General features: G+C 37.6%; 1 protein-coding gene across 1 annotated transcript; it reads right to left on the reverse strand.

Moving 5' to 3' along the window:
• Nucleotides 1-2,153: 2,153 nt before the first annotated feature.
• LOC129744604 (dTTP/UTP pyrophosphatase-like) lies at nt 2,154-14,199 on the reverse strand. Its single transcript, XM_055737220.1, has 4 exons — nt 14,042-14,199; nt 6,818-7,074; nt 6,587-6,733; nt 2,154-2,367 (listed from the first exon to the last, which is right to left on the reverse strand). The coding sequence occupies exons 1-4, from the start codon at nt 14,129-14,131 to the stop codon at nt 2,217-2,219; spliced, it is 645 nt and encodes a 214-aa protein (XP_055593195.1). The 5' UTR covers nt 14,132-14,199; the 3' UTR covers nt 2,154-2,216.
• Nucleotides 14,200-18,582: the final 4,383 nt, after the last annotated feature.

Below are 18,582 nucleotides of genomic sequence, written 5' to 3' on the forward strand. Positions count from 1 at the left end.
GTGCTGGAATATGAATGTTTTGCATCACAGAAAATTTTCAGCTATTAGAAATTTTTGTAGTATTTTTTACCCCTAAATGTATGCAGCCTCTAATGCTTTTTCTTTAAAAATATATTGACAGAAAAAAGTGTTAAATTTAATTTAGAAAAAAAAATACTGCAGTTGGTGCTTTATGCGTTATGACGTCACAAATATATCGACAACTTTAAATTTTCAAACTTTTTTTCGATTATAGTCGCTTTTTCACAACCTTTGTGGCATTCGCGACTTTAAATCAACGCTGCAGTTGGCGGACAGTTATTGAAAAACTACTGTGTTCGATGTTTACTCTTGGGCTCGAACTCGCGGACATCGGCTCAGGAAGCAACTGACTTGTCAACTGAGCTACATCGCAAGTCCTTTAAGTTTTCAAACGTTTTCAGTGGATTTTTCATTAACTACTAAGTTTGTTGCAAAAAAACTGGTGAAACCAATCATTTTCTCTGGCTACGTCAATTTGATGTCACTTCAAATTTATAATTTTGTAAGTACAAGCAGCATGATTATCTGTGAACATTAAATTTTTAGAAGCCATTGAAATTGGAAAGTGTTGCATGCCCGAGTTGACGGTATTTCATTAATCTGTCATTCTGGGTAGTGTGTGACAACACCATAAAATGTTAATATTTGGGGAACGCTTGATTTTTTTAATTTGTTATGAGAATTAAACAGTTTTTTAACTGATGTTGAAACAACATGACTCAACTTCGAACTTTCTGCTTAATAATCGTTACATTAAATTTCAGATTTCAACCAAACACTAGAAGAAAATCAGCGTCCAAGGCTTAAAATTACTAATCAAATGTCGGCATTTTCAATCGTTCAGTTTTATAACTCGATTGAAACAATTATTGTTGGCCCCGAACGATTAGGATTGAAATTCACGCATCAAGGTTTTATTCGGTCGATTACAAATTGGAATCATTAAAACTAGCTAGCTATCTCTTTCACAAGTTCCCTAGGCAGTTGTTTTCATTTCGAGCACTCTCTAATCAGCGTATGCGTACATTAAACTGCTGGTTAATCGAAAGGAAAATTCGATCCAAAAAATACTTAAACCAAAAATCTCAAAGCACCTCATCATCCCATTGCACAGGGCATTCGCTCCAAATTCCCATCGTCGTCATCTCGGGCGGGCTCTCAATTACTCAATCACGTTGTTCACTTTCGATTTTTATTGTTTTAACCGAGCTTTGTTAGGATTTCGTGTCGCTCTATTTCTTCGGGTTTCTTCCTCCCCTTGTCTGGGAGCCAAACAGAAATTGACGAATTGAAATGAAAAAAGATGGAAAAATCGCACATCAAAAGCTACCGAACGTTTTCATTCATGAGCGAAGAAGAGCACAACGATTCACGGTACTTCACACCCGCAAGTCTCGTAATATTTACCAATTACCAGTGTCACGTTTTTTGCCAGCCAGACGCCTAATGCTGTAGATGATGGGGTTTCTGATTCTGTGCTTTGGTTCAAATTCAAACGGGCGCGAGAAATAATAACGGTGTGAAAACCTGTTTTCCATTACTTTATTGCAGTGGAAAATCGGATGTTCAAACGACACGATAGAGCTCAGTAATTTTGGGTATACATTGTCGCTACCCATCTTTACTGGTTTAGCGAAGCGATAAATTCTTATTTATGGAATAGCTATGCACTTGGAAGCTTCAGATTACAGCTTATTATACTAACTTAGAATAGACTTTCGAGGCACTTCACTTTGTACCAATGAATGGTATCATTTTTTTATGTCTCCAAATGTTAGCTTAATCGGAGTTGATTTATTCGAAAATTCTGAATTTTTAACCCTGCATTTATTTTTTTTGAAAGGTATAAAAAGTTAAAAAACTAGCATCACATTTGAAACTTTCTTTTAAAACACTTTAAGGATATTTGCATATTAATGATAATTCGAAGGAAGCATATTTCTGAATTGTTTTTTGGGGTTTAAACACTTTTTAGCTTACAATTCCTTTTTATATACCTAATCTGATTCAATTTTGCTAATTTACTTGGAATTAGGAGAGTAAAATTAAGAACGTACCAAAGTTCACGCAAAGGAATGTCATCGACAAGCATAACTCATGTTTCAGGAACTGACGTATATGAATGTATTCGAAATACAGGAAAACTAAGCTCACACCATCTCCGCTGTCATTTTTCACCAGAAAGAGGCCCTGTCTCAATTTTCCTCCACCCGATAGTCGAACATTTTGCAGAGCTCAGCCGATATCCGATATAGAGGCAGTCCGACCACGGTGAAGTAATCGCCTTCGATTTTCTCCACAAACGTTCCACCGATTCCTTGAATTCCGTAGCCACCGGCCTTGTCACTGGTGTTCCGGGTTGATGAAGATGAACGCCCATCATAGTTGCGTCGCGGTGCCGATCCGGTGACAAAAACCGAGAAAAGAGAGACGAGAGAAAAAAAACCACAAACATATTTTCATTCATGCTTCGGAAGGTTTTCGTGTCCAAGCCAGAAGCTGGACAGGTTCACAAAATCTAAGCACAAAATATGGTTTACATTTTTAAAAGCCAAAAATACAGAACTATGTTAATTTCATATTTGGCGCAATTTCATTTTTCTATAGGCGCATTTGAAGCATTCCCAAACACCACCGATAGTTGTATTAGACTTCTCAAGCCCCTCATAAAACCAAATGTTTATCTAGTAGCCTGCTATAAAACTTATAATGTTACTTGGGTTGACTCCTCTCTGGTTTGTTTCACTTTTTCTGAATTCGAACTCATGAACAGAAAACAACATTTGGTCAGCTATTCTGATTGTTACTAGAATTATCAAAGATATTTTTGTTCTCTCATACCCATCTTTCATCTAACTCGCTGTACAATTTGAAGTTTTATTCTAAACTCACTTTGTAATTCATTTTTTATTTCAAACTTTTCACATAACCCGCTTGGTTCAAATCGGTGAAATGTTGGGCTAGGCTCTCGAGGTGCCTTTTTCTCATTTTTAAGATGTGTTCTCAATTCGAAATTTAAAACAATTAATCCTGTAGCAGTCCCTCGACTTTCATCCCTTTCATTTTCAAGCTGTCTTCTCAACTAGCTTGAAATTTCAATCGTCATATTCAGGTTGTCCTCTCAACTCGGCTTTCAATTTTAAGCTGTCCTCTCAACTGGCTTAAATTTCCTATCGATACGTTCAGGTTGTCCTTTTAACTCACCTTTGAATTTCAAGCTGTCCTCTCAACTCGCTTGATATTTTTATCGATATGTTCAGGCTGTTCTCTCAACTCGCCTTTTCAATTTCAAGCTGTTCTTTCAACTTGCTTAAAATTTCTATCGATATGTTCAGGCTGTCCTCTCAACTCGTCTTTCAATTTCAGGCTGTCCTCTCAACTGGCTTAAAATTTCTATCGATATGTCCAGGCTGTTCTCTCAACTCGCCTTTTCATTTTAAGCACTTTCAACTCACTTGAAATTTCAATCGATATGTTCAGGTTGTCCTCTCAACTCATCTTTCAATTTCAAGCTGTCCTCTCAACTGGCTTAAAATTTTTATCGATGTGTTGAGGCTGTCCTCTCAACTCGCCTTTTTTAAGCTGTCCTCTAAACTCGCTTGAAATTTCAATCGATATGTTCAGGCTGTCCTCCTTACACGTCTTTCAATTTTAGGCTGTCCTCTCAACTGGCCTTAAATTTCTATCGATATGTTCAAGCTGTCCTGTCAACTCGCCTTTGATTTTTAAGTTGTACTCCCAACTCGCTTGAATTCTTTATCGGATTTTTCAGGCTGTCCTCTCAACGCGCCTTTCAATTTCAATCTATCCTCTCAACTGGCATAAAATTTCTATCGATATGTTCAAGCTGTCCTCTCAACTCGCCTTTTCAATTTTGAGCTGTCCTCTCAACTCGTTTTTCGATTTCAAGCTGTCCTCTCAACTGGCTAAAAATTTCTATCTATATGTTCAGGCTGTCCTCTCAACTCTCCTTTTCATTATCAAGCTGTCCTCTAAACTCGCTTAAAATTTCAATCAATATGTTCAGGCTGTTCTCTCAAATCACCTTTCCAGTTTTAAGCCGTTCTCTCAACTGGCTGAAAATTTCTATCGATATGTTCAGGCTGTCCTCTCAACTCGCCTTTTCAATTTTAAGCTGTTCTCTCAACTCGTTTTTCAATTTCAAGCTGTCCTCTAAACTGGCTTAAAATTTCTATCTATATGTTCAGGCTGTCTTCTCAACTCTCCTTCTCATTATCAAGCTGTCCTCTCAACTGGCTTGAAATTTCTATCGATATGTTAGGTTGTCCCCTCAAATCGCCTTTGAATTTTAAGCTGTCCTCTCAACTGGCTTGAAATTTCTATCAATATGTTCAAGCTGTCCTCTCAACTCTCCTTCTCATTATCAAGCTGTCCTCTCAACTGGCTTGAAATTTCTATCAATATGTTAGGCTGTCCCCTCAAATCGCCTTTGAATTTTAGGCTGTCCTCTCAACTGGCTTGAAATTTCTATCAATATGTTCAGGCTGTCCTCTCAACTCGCCTTTGAATTTTAAGCTGTACTCCCGAATCGCTGGAATTCTGTATCGGTATTTTCAGGCTGTCCTCTCAACTCACCTTTTCATTATCAAGTTGTCCTCTGAACTGGCTTAAAACTTCTATCGATATGTTCAGGCTGTCTTCTCAACTCACCTTTTCATTATCAAGTTGTCCTCTGAACTGGCTTAAAACTTCTATCGATATGTTCAGGCTGTCTTCTCAACTCGCCTTTTCATTACCAAGTTGTCCTCTGAACTGGCTTAAAAGATCTATCAATATATTCAGGCTGTTCTCTCAACTCGCATTCTCAATTTTAAGCTGTTCTCTCAACTCGCTTGAAATTTCTATCGATAGACTGTCCTCTCAACTCGCTTTTTCAATTTAAAGCTGTCCTCTGAACTGACTTCAAATTTCTATCGATATGTTTAGGCTGTGTTTCTCAACTCGCCTTTTCATTTTCAAGCTGTCTTCTCAGCTCGCTTGAAATTTTAATCGATATGTTCAGGCTGTTCTCTCAACTCACCTTTCCAGTTTTAAGCCGTTCTCTCAACTGGCTTAAAATTTCTATCGATATGTTCAAGCTGTTCTTTCAACTTGCCTTTTTTATTATCAAGTTGTCCTTTCAACTCGCTTGAAATTTCAATCGATATGTTTAGGCTGTCCTCTTAACTCGTCTTTCAATTCCAAGCTGTCCTCTGAACTGTTTTAAATTTTCTATCGATATGTTCAGGCTGTCCTCTCAACTCGCCTTTTCATTATCAAGCTGTCCTCTCAACTCGCTTGAAATTTTTACTGATATATTCAGGCTGTTTTCTCAGCTCGCTTGAAATTGTGAACATGGTCAAGCTGTCGAACGACTCGCTCATTATTTCAGTTTCATTTTTTTTTAACGAAACTTGAATTAAGCTGAATTTTGAATTTATTTATTACCATCCATCCCAGTTTCGGCATTATTCCATAACTTTTCATCAATTTATGCAATTTACATTTAACATAATTTACTTATCCACATTTTTTCGTACTGGGTAATTTATAAACTACTTAAATTTTAAGCAAGTTTGATGAAAATTATTTCATCGTGAATCGTTTATCACATTTGTTTACCCTTTTTGGTTCAACTTTGTTTTAAATAATTTCACGTTTTTGAGGTTTACGAGAAATTATTTGCCACGGTCGCCAAATGTGCAGACCTGTCCGGAGCTCCGAAGCTCGGAAGCAGCACTGCTGGAGAACACCCGGATCACGAGCTGCTGGGGGAACGACACACACTGCCGACTTTCTCGCTTTCTCACCGACTGACTGCGTGCGTGCACGCTTGAGGCAGATGACCCAATGTCAGTTTAATCCATTCACACAGGCAGTTGTTTCTCTTTGTCAGCCAATATGTAAATAACTTTTAAAGGCTTCATTTAAGTGAATATGTGACTTTTGGTTACTTGGGAAGTACATCTTGTTTGGTGCTCAAGGGACCTCCTAGGAGTTTTTTTTACAAACGAACATAATTTGGGTTGAAAATCCATTTGTAAATTCAAGAACAAATAATGGAAAAGAAATTCATTTTCCTGATTTTGATAGTTCAAATCTTGAATCCAAAATAATTATCAGGATGTTAACTCTAAAATCAAAGGAATTGAAAGTTTATTTAGTTCACTTCATAAATTCAAATCTGATTTTAGGATTTAAATCTCGCCAGAACAAATTTTCTAGTCTCATCAAAGTTCATATCACGCGCGGCGCAGAATAAAGGCCTATTTTTCGGTTATTTATTAACACTGAAGTCAAAATGATTTTTTTACATTTCATCGTTGAACAGATTGAAAAAAAATTCTGTTTTTATATACAGAAAATGTCTTAAAAGTTTAAAATAAAGATGATACGATAAATTTAGTATCTAACTACATTTTAGTACTAAGCGCTTTAAGATTTTAAAACTAAAAATAAAAATGAACCATTCCCCCGAATAACATCAATCCATCTAGTGAATTTTCCAAATCCAAAATCCTACCCCAACGATGCAAGAATTCAAGCACCAGTCAACAGCACTTACAGTGGTTCTCCGGTATCGACGTATGCCTGAATCTGTTCGGCCGTTGCCTTGCCGAAGTTCACCTTACAAGCTTCCGTAAACTTTACCTCCCGGTCGTGATATTTGATGACCACTCCGGTGTAGACGATATGCTGCCGGCCCATCAATCTGCAATGGCAAGAAAGCAAACCAGCAAACAAAAAAAAAAAAGATTACAACAAGCTCAAACTAGACAGATGAGATGATACGCACTCACTGAGCATCTGGAATGCGACTTCTGGCGTTTTCGGTTTGCCGTACATTTTCCCATCCATGGTGACCATCGTATCGGCACCGATTACGATGTCCGGCCTCAGGGAGGAATCAATCGTCGATTCGCCGGACAGCCGCCGGTACACCTCCAGCACCTTGTGGTAAGCCGTCTCGGCCACGTACTCCGCGAATGAGTACCGCGTTTTGTCCAGGTTCTCCTCGAAGGTCGATGGACACAGCTGAACGTTGGACAGACCCTGAGAAGGAACATATGGAATTTTAAAGTGAAACACAGATTTTTTAAATAAAATATTTCTTAAATTGGAGGACTTCCCAATCATTATCTCAGAAGGCAGACCGGAATATTGAAACCTAATAAAAATTTTAAAAATAAAACAGTGCTCAAAACACACAAAATGTTCTAAGACTAAGTTTTTGTTTTTTTTTTTAAATTTCAATAAACTTCAAATCTAATTTTATGAAGAGATTGTTCACCGTAATTTAAGTTTGTTGATTAACTTATCGGCCTTATCGATGAAAAGTAATGTCCTTTTTAGTAAGAACATCTTAAGATTATGAAATTTTATAGACGGATAGAAAGTTAGAAAGTTAGATGGTGAAAATGAGCAAGTAGAATTTATCAGAACACAGAAGGATTATCATCACATATCAAATTTTTGTTCGGCACGGGCCAACTACTATGAAGTGGTATAAATACAGATAGAGTTGCACTACACATTAGAAGTTGGCCCGTGCCGAACAAAAATTTGGTATGTGATGATAATGCTTCTGATAAATGCTACCCGCTCATTATCACCATATTTCATTCCTTCTAACTTTCTATCCGTCTATTAAATTTCAAAATTTGAATCTGTACTCACTAAAAAGGACATCACTTCTCACCGATAAGGCCGAATCATGATTATTTAGAAGAATTATCATCACATATCAAATTTTTGTTCAGCACGGGCATTGGTGGTCCATTATCAGACTATCGACCGTAACGATTCGCAACCAAACCCCGGTTATATCGAAACGCGATAATAACATTCTGAGAAGGCAATCCATCGATAGATCCGTTCTGAGCTTAAGGGAGCTTATCTGAGCGATCACAAAAAAAATACTCGCAGGGAGTAATTATTCAGGTCTGGAGCTTAACAGATTTCGGATGATCTCAGGAAGTCGATTAGTAGTCAACTGTACTATTGAAGAATTTAGATTAAATAGATTTCATCACAATTTTTGGCCGGCCTTTTTACCCATTTCGTCCAAACTCTTATTGACTAGAAGTTCTGGTTCTCTGTTTAAAATTATTTGTTCTTCGTCCAGACTCCTCTAGCCTAGAATTTTTTTGTGATTCTTAAGGTTTGATGGGATCCCTTCTCTACATATCTGAAACCATTTAAATCTCAACGCTTACTTTCCCGCTGAGAAAGTGAGCGAAATTGAGATCCCTCTTTTCCAGTTTTTTTTTGGCATCCCGGATTTTCCTAAAGGTAGCACATTCTCTCTCTCCTATTTAAGTCAACTTTGAACGTGCTCCAAATGATGAATATGTAAACAAACCACATAAATTATCGGTGAGTATTTACATTTTGCTTAGACTATTTTAGGGTTCAATTATGTCTTTTTCAAATAACCACCTCATTTTCACCATCTTTCATTTCTTCTAACTTTCTCTCCGTCTATAAATTTTCATAATCTTGTAATATTCTTACTGAAAAGGACATTACTTTCCACCAATAAGGTCGATAGACTTATTCAATTTCAATTTTATTATTTATGGTGAATCCCATATATCAGTTCGGGGTAATGTGCGGATTTTCTGTGCCTTCATTCTCCTTGTCATCCCTACATCTCTTTCTTTGATAGGTTTTCTGAAGGTTAGTAAATATCCAGATCCCGGCAACGTTATACCATCCGTGGGGAGCACATCTCTCAGATATAAGCTTTTTTCCTCAGATTTAAGCTTTTTTCTTCAGATTTGAGCTTTCATCTCCTACGCTCTCAAGGCAAAAAAAACTCAAATCTGAGGAAAAAAAGCTTAAAAACGAGATTCACCAAAGCTTAGATAAAAGATGTTGGTCACACGATACATAGACAAATCGTGTAACGTTGCCGGGATCTGAAAATATCCTCTTCCATGTCCTTGAGTGAGTTTCTGTTGCGTTTGATTTAAGTTGACATTTCTAGACCGTATGAGACAATTGGAGATAAGAGGCAGTGATAAAGCCTTTTTGTTGTTTTCTAATCCAGCGAGTGATCTTGTTGAAAACTTAAAATTTAGTAGAATGCATTGTAAGCCTTTGTAACACGTGGTTGCTCATCTGGTTAGGCTTGAGGTCATGTAGCTCCCCAGGTATTGGGTGATTGTGCCTACCGAACTTCCCAAATTTCGTTATTCGTTTCGACTCGTTGTTGTTTGTGTTGAATGAGCCTCTCATCAGGATTTTTGTCCTCCTGTAATTTACTTCCAGTATTGAGTCAAGTATTGATCATTTGCATAGTCTAGGATGCAAAGATTTTTTATATCATGAGCTTGAGGCAGTTACACCCGGCAGGAATTGAGTTAAACCCGATGATTGGGGTTATTGCTTTGATTTTGAATGCCGTCTCAGCTCTTTTCCCGTACCATTTGTACTCATTCTTAATTTACTAACAAGCGCTTCCGGGGCTCAGAGATCCTTCAGAATATGCTATGTTTTTCTGGTGTCCAATCTATCAAATGCCTGGTTAAAGTCCACTGAGTCTAGTATATTTAGGTTTGCAATTATTCAGTCATCTGTCATCTTGGAAATTTGGTCCGCAGCGCTTCTTTTCTCCTGAAAGGCCATTTGGTAATCAGATGTCAAAAGGATACTATTTGTGAGTCGATTTTTAAGGATTTAAGAAAAAATTGCGTACTATTGAATCCGTCTTGTCCTCTCTCAATTTGTCCGCCCATTACTAGATGCTGATGTACCCATGATTTTTTGTTTATTTCTTCCGTTTGTGGGTCTTGATAAGTCAGGATGGCCTGGTAATTTATGACAGTACATCACGTTCTTCGTTGACTTATTTGGTAAAGTGCTAATCGTAAGGTCGCATTTTTTTCTAACTGAATATATTTTCCCTTCTCCTCAATATTGGGTTCATTTTCTCCTTCGTGGCTTCTGGTGTGCTATTTCATAGATTCGGCTGGCTTCTCTTATCCTTGGTGTCACCGGGGAGGTTGGGATGCCCAAGGATCTGTCGGCTGCTTCTTTTGTGGTTGTGTCTCCTATTTGCTTTTTGAAGTAGTTGGTGTTACATCATCTTTGATCAAGCTGCAGATAACCATTTTATGGTCACTTTTCATAGCAGGGTGATGATTCGCCACTATTGTTTGTTCCAGTTATTTTTGACATCAGGATGTGGTCTATCTGAGATTGCGAATCGCCGTTACTCCAGGTGCTTAGCCCCTATTACGAGTGGCTGAAAGAGAGGTAGTTTATCACTTCAATTCTTGGATTATTTTCTTCAGGACCTGTTCATTTGAGTTACATGTGTCATGCATAAGTTGACGTTATATTCAGGATTTGTTGTCATCTCCTCTATCTGTATTTCCTATGTCAGCATTCATGTCCCATACAATTAGAAGGTGTTGGAGACAGTAGATCCCTCATTATGATTTAAAATTCTTTATTTTGTCTCGTTCATTCGTGCGAATATATGTTGATATTAAAACACTTGTTTTTCGAAGATGTTCGCTAGAATTGAACAGGTGTTGTCAGATTTTTTTTCGGAATAGACCTTGTTTGTGCATGTCTTTGTTTATTAGAATTGCTGTGGCACCTCATATTCGATCCTGATTTGCGTTCATGTTCACGTTGTAGCAAATGTAATGCTTAGATTCTGAACTGCATTGTCCCAGTTTTGTCTCCTGCAGACCAACCAGATTAATGTTTTCTCTCTTGATGATGCTCTTCATCAGTGTACTCTTGTTTTTTTTTTCTTTTTTATAGGAATTTAATCTATGAAGGTCATTATTCCTCGATTTAGGTGGTGTTTAACCCATTTGGGTCGTTCGACCTCGGTTCCTTTTATATTTTGTGGTATAGGCCTGTTCTGCGAAGGAAATCCAACACGTTGTTCTCCTCCTTCGGACCGTTTGGAAGCATTTCCCGCATGCTCGGCGAAAGGCAGCAGATCAGTCGCATGTGGTGATACTGTGAGCAGGTTGTCAGGATATGTTTGTTACTGCTGTGTCGCAGCATGGGCAGGTGGGTGGATCTGTTTTAGCTATGAGATGTTCATGGGTGAGTCGAGTGTGACCAATGAGGAGGCGGATGAGGACTCTTCTTTCGGTCGGATTGGGTCTGTCGGTCCATTTTTTTGTTGAGTTTTTGATTTCTCTCAGTTTTGCTTGATGGTTTGAGTCCCATTCTAGGTCCACTTGGAGGGCGTTTTTGATGTGGAGAGATGCGTCTTGCTGAGGGATAGCTAACGGTGGCTCAATAATGTGGCTGCTGCAGCGAGTTTGTCCGCTGCTTCATTGTCGGGCATTCCAGCGTGTCCCGATAACCAGCATAGTGTGATGTGTTTGTTGGTTGCTATTTTTGATATGTGCGCTGTGTGCTGTGAGCACGCTGGCCGAGTCGCTGAAGATGACTGTGTTTGGTTGGTGAGTCTCGACCGCCTTCAGGATTGCAAACGCTTAGGAGTTGAACACTAAGCATTGTGCAGGTAGGGGGAGCATAAGGTTATTTGTTCGGTTGTAGACGCCGCAAAACAATCAGCGTAGCCGATGGGACCACAACGTGAAGATGATCTTGGGCTGTCAGGATGATATTTAATTTAAATATGAACTTCTTGGCGAATGTTGCATAAGTAGCGCATATGCGTGAATTAGACACCCCCTGCCGAAGTATTGTCTTTGGGCAGGTACCGGCTTGGGAAATTGTCTGAGGCCTCAGGTGGAGTTTAGGGCATATGTATATACGGATTAGTATATAACGAGTTGACCCATGTAGACACGGCACTCGACGTGCATTGGGACCAATTCATAAAATTCCTTCTTCGAATTTACCACCTGGGTAAACAAAAAAAAACAAGACGGAGGATGGAGGATCGTTGGTTTTTATCCTTCGAAGCAAGGTCAAGTTGACTATTGGGGTTTTGTCGTTCCAATAATGGATTTTGGGTTCTGATCGGGGACAGTTGGATGGTATTTCGTGGCATGTTATTTCCAAGAGAATCTGATTCGTTCTGGTGACCACAAGTGAGTCTCTGGAGCCTCCTTTAGTCAGCCATCTAAGGGCTTTGGAGGTTAGGTGCTTCGCGATGATGTATCTGAACGGCATTTGGCCACTTTCTGCCACCAGGGAGAGAATTGGGCTCGAGCAAAATTCGAAATTGTACCCTTGTTCTCTTCGGTGGAGCCTCTGCAGTTCCTCGACAGAAATTTGAATGTGTTATAGTCTCTTCTTATGGGGTCTCCTATTTGTGGCTGCGTTGATGTGGTAACTGCGTTCATTAGTATTAGTGGTTGAAATTGGGTCATTTAAGATTTCGGGGGCGCCTCATCCTGTAATGGTGGTTTCTCGAATTTTATTCCTGAATGTCTTTCTGTTGAAGTAATGATTTTTTGCGTCTTCAAAGTACACATCAATCCTTCTGTTCATCAGCTGCGCTGCTGCCGCTATTGTTTTCTGAACGCCCCATTTGGTTTGGTTATTCCAGTCTATCTAAAAATAAACTAATTCTATCATGGCCGAAGTGATTCATTTCTAGGACAGCAGCGAAGCTTGAAACTTATTTTTGTTATGTTGACGATTTCTCTCAGGTTGTTGAGTAACTTTGAGGGTTGAGTTTACATATCAGAAATTTAAGCTACGAAATGGAATGTAGAGAAAACTTTGTTGTGAATCGTTGATACTTTTTTGTCCTGTTTTGCATAAATTCATCACAATCAAATGCTTATGATTTGAAACTTATGAATATTTTTTTTTAACATATGAGCTTCTTAATTATTCATTTTCTGTAGAATTTGATGTTATGTCATATAATAAAGTTTATAAGACTGTTCTTAAACAGAAATATTTTGAGGAGAACCAACATGCTGGTCCTTTTCCGTTTTTTTTTCAACAGCCTTTATTATGAACTATTTTGTCATTTGAGACGGCGGCATCGTTAATAAATTCTTTTGAGGAAAGGTAAAACACGCCTTATTAGTCGAAGTTATTTTTAACTATTTGTTTTACATCATTACATGGCGAATTGATATTGAAGCTATGTAGATACTGGCCCTATATAGATACTAGCACAGTCTGTAGCTATTGTATCTAAACATTTTTAATAAATTTAACAATTATTGAGATGAATTTTATGATTTTTATTCTACCTACGCTTTTTGCACAACTTTCTACAGCCTTAATATTCAAAAACTATCAGATTGCTGTGATCAGTTTTAATCCTAAGCCTATCTAATGGCAAGAAACAAGGTACATGCTACGGAAGGTGATTCACTCCGCAGGTTGTGACAGAGCCAAACCGGTAGTCGGGTGAATTTCATGGACATTCACAAACATTTTACAGAATTTTGACTACACTCACAAAATCCTGGTGCAGAAGAGAGCTTCCGTTACGGCTTCCATGTTCCGTTTTCTTGATTTTTCCTCCACTGTCAGTTGTCAATAGCTCGCCGTCAGTGTAGGCCTACTGTGGTGCTTTCTTGTTGCGAAACGCAAGAAGCATGAACTTTCTAGAGCTAAGCATTCAGAACTACAAAACCATTATAAAAATCCATCGATTTTTAACCAGCCTGTTACAATTTTCATGAAAACCAGAACGAGTCAGATTCATCGAAACCGCCTCGAGAATTCTAAATTTATTACTTACGTGTTATAAATGACAAATAGATGAGCAAATGTAATCAAATTATTCAAAAACTTTCAACGCAAGGTAAAAAATGGTTCATGGAATTTGAAAGCTTAAATAATTTCAGGAAAATCAACCCTATCATAATAGTCGTTAATGCAAAATTTTAGAAATAACAGGCAAATCTACTAGCTGTTGAATTATTTTAGCGAAAAGCGGTTGAGAAATCCTCTACAGCCAAATCAACTTTACATAAACGCTAGTTTGTTCGTAGTTATCGATGTTCATTAAGCAATATTATGGGTTCAACCAGAAGTCTGTTATATGGAAGAGCCAACCATACGAATTTTGAAAACAACCTGTAGAGTTTTTTATCCGTGTACTTACAATGTTTTGAATCAGCTCCTGGCGCCGGGGAGATCCGCTGGCCAGCACTACCCGTTTCGTTCCTATTTGGTTGAGGATTGGTTTCAACATGGTTTTAACTTAAATTCTTACTTAAATCTAAAGCTTGTTTTGAAACAGAGACCGTCGTCGACCGCCTCGCACGTGTACTGCAGAATCAAAACAAACATATTATCGATTCAAGTCCGCAGCCCAGCTGATTAGAGCATGCATGCATGCGATATCAAACCGTTACTGAGCTTGTGTGCAATATTGGTTACAATTTCCTAGCTTGTACATATGTCTGAAAAGGTAACACAGGTTTGTGTCTTCAATAAAGCCGGATGTAACGCCTACACGAAGAAAAATGAAAAATCATTCCGAACCAAAATTAAAAATATAATTTTAAAGAAAAAATAAAAATTTGAACTTTTGAACTGGAGGACCTTTCTTTCAAATCCGACAAATACGAACTGACAAGTTTGACAATTTTAGAAATGAGACACAAATAAGACACAACGTCTTTATTTATTTTTTCTCATAAAATTACAATATCTATTACTTCAATATAATATTGTTTCACCTTCAGCTTACCTCTCTCGCTTCTTCTTCTTTCATTTATATTGTGGTTTTTTTTTTCTTTATTATTCTGTTGATGTTAGCCGGATACTCTTACTTACTGCTTATACTGTCATTCATTTAGATATCAATATGTTTGTTTAGTTGATTCTCTTCTTCTCTTCTTCTTCGTGTATGAGAGAGTTTGTGACTTAATGATTTTATTTTGCGTTAGTTGGTTTCATCTATTTGCTATATATGTTTGTTGTATATAGTGTGGTTGTTTTCTTTCATTTTCATATCGCGAGATGTGTGGATTTCGATTTGTTTATTTATGAGAAAAACGCTCTTGTTTTCATTCATTTGTTATTTTCTTGCTAGCTTAAATTGCGACTACATATGTTTGTATGTATGTTTTATTAATGAATATGAAGATGTGGGTGTTTATGAGATGCTAATAGGTCAGAGGGCGCGATGGTTGATGGCGATTGACTTGGTTTTTTTATTTCTTTCTTTTATGTTTTCGATACTTCTCTCTCACTCTGTCCCTCTCCCGCGGAAGGGAAATGTTGGAACTTGTGTGTTTTTGTTGTTCGTTTCTTGTCTTCGTGCGGTTTCCTGCGCGCGGCAACATAAGCAATTGTGCGCAACGAACTACCAGGATGGAGGTTTTGGCTCAGTTCAATGAAACAGCTTCCACCTCCAGTTATCCAATATGGCGCGCCTAAATAAGTGAAGGATCTCTCTGCAGGGATTTTCGGTTTATTCTGCTTTCTTTCGAACACAGTTGCTTTCTCCCACCCATCGGGATTCGGCAAACCGTTGCTCAACACCCTGCTCGCTATCTAACCGGTCTCTCCTCTCCGGTGGCCCCGCAAAATGCGGAAGGAATTCGAAAACGAATTTTCCTTTTTCACCGTTTTCACTTCGTATCTGTTATTTTTAAATTTTTGCCTAGAAGAAAAATGATTTTCAGCACATTCATTTATAGGATGATCATGCTCCTTCCCTTATTCTGGTGGATTGGTTCAGTTTTTTCGTTTAATATATGTTTTAATAACTCTTTAAATGTGTGTTCTTGTTGTTGTTTCATAATTATTTGGATGTACACCAAAATAGAGGTTTCTAAAACATGGATTTTCGTTTCGTCGTAGTGATTTTTGTTTATATTGTTTTGGAAATTGCCTAACATTTGTGTAGTAGCGGTCTAAAACAGTTCACAGCTTTGTTTACGATTACGGTTTTAAAATAATTGTTTATCGAGCAGAAGGAATCTTTGGCCCATAGTCACATAACTGAACACACATACAGCTTCGAAAAGTGAGTTTTTCCTGCATCAACCTATGAAAGATTCTTATGATAAAATCGCAGTTCTCCGAGTTCCTTACACAAAAAAACATAAATTCTCAAATTTTAAAACGACAATAATTTGTCGATGGAATTGAAATAAGTGTCGCACAGACACGTGGGAACTTTCGTAATAATACATGTGGCAGTTATGTAATTATGGTCAGCTAACGAATACGAAATTCTAAAGAGTGGTTTCAAAATTTCATTTTCTGCAAAAGTATGAAAAGTCTCCTGATCTGTTTTTAAACTTTTGAGAAAGCTTCATCTCTGAAAAAAAAGTTGATAAAATCAGAAAACCGAAAAGTTCGGATTCATTTGGAACCGAGTAGTAAACTACAATAAACACTAATATTACTACTTTTCTCCTCGTCTTGTTCAGTTCTCTACGCGTGTAAAATGTGATGGAGAGATATTAGTGGGTCAAGTGTAAAGTGTTCAAATCAGTGACAACGAGCTGTGGTACGGCCGACTTTCAGGCGCATAATCGCTACATATTTTCATAATCCGACCGAAAGATGTCGCTCCTTTGCACATTGATTCGTTCGCAGCAGAAAGTTTTCTGATGTTGTGGAAAAGAGTTTCGCGTTTTGTTTGCTTCGGAAGATCATTGAGGACCACGAAAAAGAAAGGGGACACTGGAAAGTGAGCTTTCTAACAACGACCATCGGAAAAAAGCCGTCAGGTGAGTTAGGATTGAATCGTCGAGATTGGAAAATTATTAATTGTCGTTTTTCCGTAAGTTGATTTTCAATTTCAAGAATTATTGCTTCTGAGATGAGGAAACTTATCTCGCGCGAGATTTGCTGAATGTTTTTCCGAAGGCGGACAACCTGCTCCGAAAGATGAATCTATTTCCTTGAACGGAGAAAAGATTTGTTTTATTTTTTTGGTGTAGAAAAGTTTCACGTTTCTGAGTTTGCAACAGAAGATTGGTGTTTGGACGTGACACAAAGAGTTACGTACAATACTCGCAGAAATAAGAGAAATTGAATGTCTATGGCAGAAAATAATCGGACCATTTCTTAATCAAATGCACAGCGCGAAGTTTGTAATTCCTGTCAGTAGATGCCTCTGATTGAAATGAAACCAAAAATCAATAGGTCTGTTCGAATTAGGGAATGTGCTTACAGAATGTTTCCAAATAAGTGTCTCTCTTCCTGTCACAAAACATTCACCTTTCTTGTCTGACTCAGAAACTGTTTGGTTTTCCTATAAGGGTCACTTTGAGATCTTTGAACAATATGTCTTTTCTTTTTCTAATCCTTTTTTTTAGTCCTTTGTGTCCGAGAGTTCAATAAATATGTAAATATGTTTGTAGATCCAAAGATAAATGGGCTTTCGTCATTATTGCTGATCAATAATTTAGAAGTTAGTTTCTTTATTACCTTCCGTTAATAAATTACTGAAGGCAAATCTGGACTCTCTTTGAATGGCTGTACGATACCATCCAGCGAATACAGCAGATTTGGTCACTGGGAAATCTATTGTTGTCGTAAATCAGCCGCATTTCGCTGAATTTTGACATACAATGCACTTGTTTTTTAATTAGCTGACATACAAAACGAAAAGATCAATTTTTTTTAACATCCTAAACGTTCGGCCACTTACAGTAAGTCAACATTCACATGCAAGGATCAATTCGAATTTCTTGGTTATTTTGGTTTACTTTTAATCTTTTTATTCGTCTATATACTTATTAGTTGTTGTTTTTGTTGATGTTCATCTTGTTGTTTTAAATATATTTCTCTCCCCGATACTCTCTCAATCAATATGCTGATATCGTCTATGAATATGATGTTTTTTACTTTCGATTAGATAAAAATATGCTTCGTTTAGATAGGTTGCAACCGTTTGATTGCTTGGGTTTTTCTTTCCTTTCATCACGGGAGCAAAGCACATCAATATCAGAATACGGAATATGTGTGTCGTCAATCGAATAGAGATCAGTAAAGTGAAAAATAATCGTCGACCTAAGCGAAATTTGAAAACGGAACATTCACACTGTTTATTCTCTCGGAAATATCGGATAAATCCTGAACCCATTAGAAGTCACATCAACCTGTCCCGCCTAGTTTTTATGTAAAGTCAGTTCTCGGGAGTGTTTCTCGAGTGCGACTTTCTTGGGTCCTATCTCAGGCAAAACTCGATTAGTTTAACCTGACATGAAATGTTTGAAACAGAAAGGCTGCGAGGGGGCTTCGACTTATTGTAAGTATACTTACATACTTCTTTTATGTTTTTATGTATATGTTAACTAAATGAATTGTACTAGGTAATAAATATTTCGTTCTAATTTCCTTTTAACTAGAAGTCAGCCAGCTTTTCTGAATGCTGGACAACAAATTGGGCTATTGTGTTTGTTCTTCGTTGGTATTAAGGTAGAATATTTGGTGTTGACGAAACCAACGCATTGCGTCGGTTTTGTTGCATGTTTCCGAAATAAAGATTAGAGCTGTAAATTTTAACTTATCCTGGTAGCAATTGGTGCTTAAATACAAGCTGATACCGTTTTTATTAGCTAAGTTACCAACTGCAAAGCTTTTAACTGAACACTTTTGTTTTATTTGTCGAGGAACATCATTACTGCGTCAATCGAATTACTTAAACTGATTTTATCTGCTAAATAATATTGCGTT

This window comes from Uranotaenia lowii, chromosome 2, assembly GCF_029784155.1.
Source record: "Uranotaenia lowii strain MFRU-FL chromosome 2, ASM2978415v1, whole genome shotgun sequence".
NCBI lineage: Eukaryota > Metazoa > Arthropoda > Insecta > Diptera > Culicidae > Uranotaenia > Uranotaenia lowii.

Bases quoted from the DNA above. Each gene is read 5' to 3' on its own strand.
- LOC129744604 (XM_055737220.1), bottom strand. From the start codon at position 14,131: ATGTTGAAACCAATCCTCAACCAAATAGGAACGAAACGGGTAGTGCTG. The intron at 7,075-14,041 runs GTAAGTACACGG...GTTCCTTCTCAG, and splicing joins AGGAGCTGATTCAAAACATT to GGTCTGTCCAACGTTCAGCT. The intron at 2,368-6,586 runs GTAAGTGCTGTT...CCGGAACACCAG, and splicing joins GTCGATACCGGAGAACCACT to TGACAAGGCCGGTGGCTACG.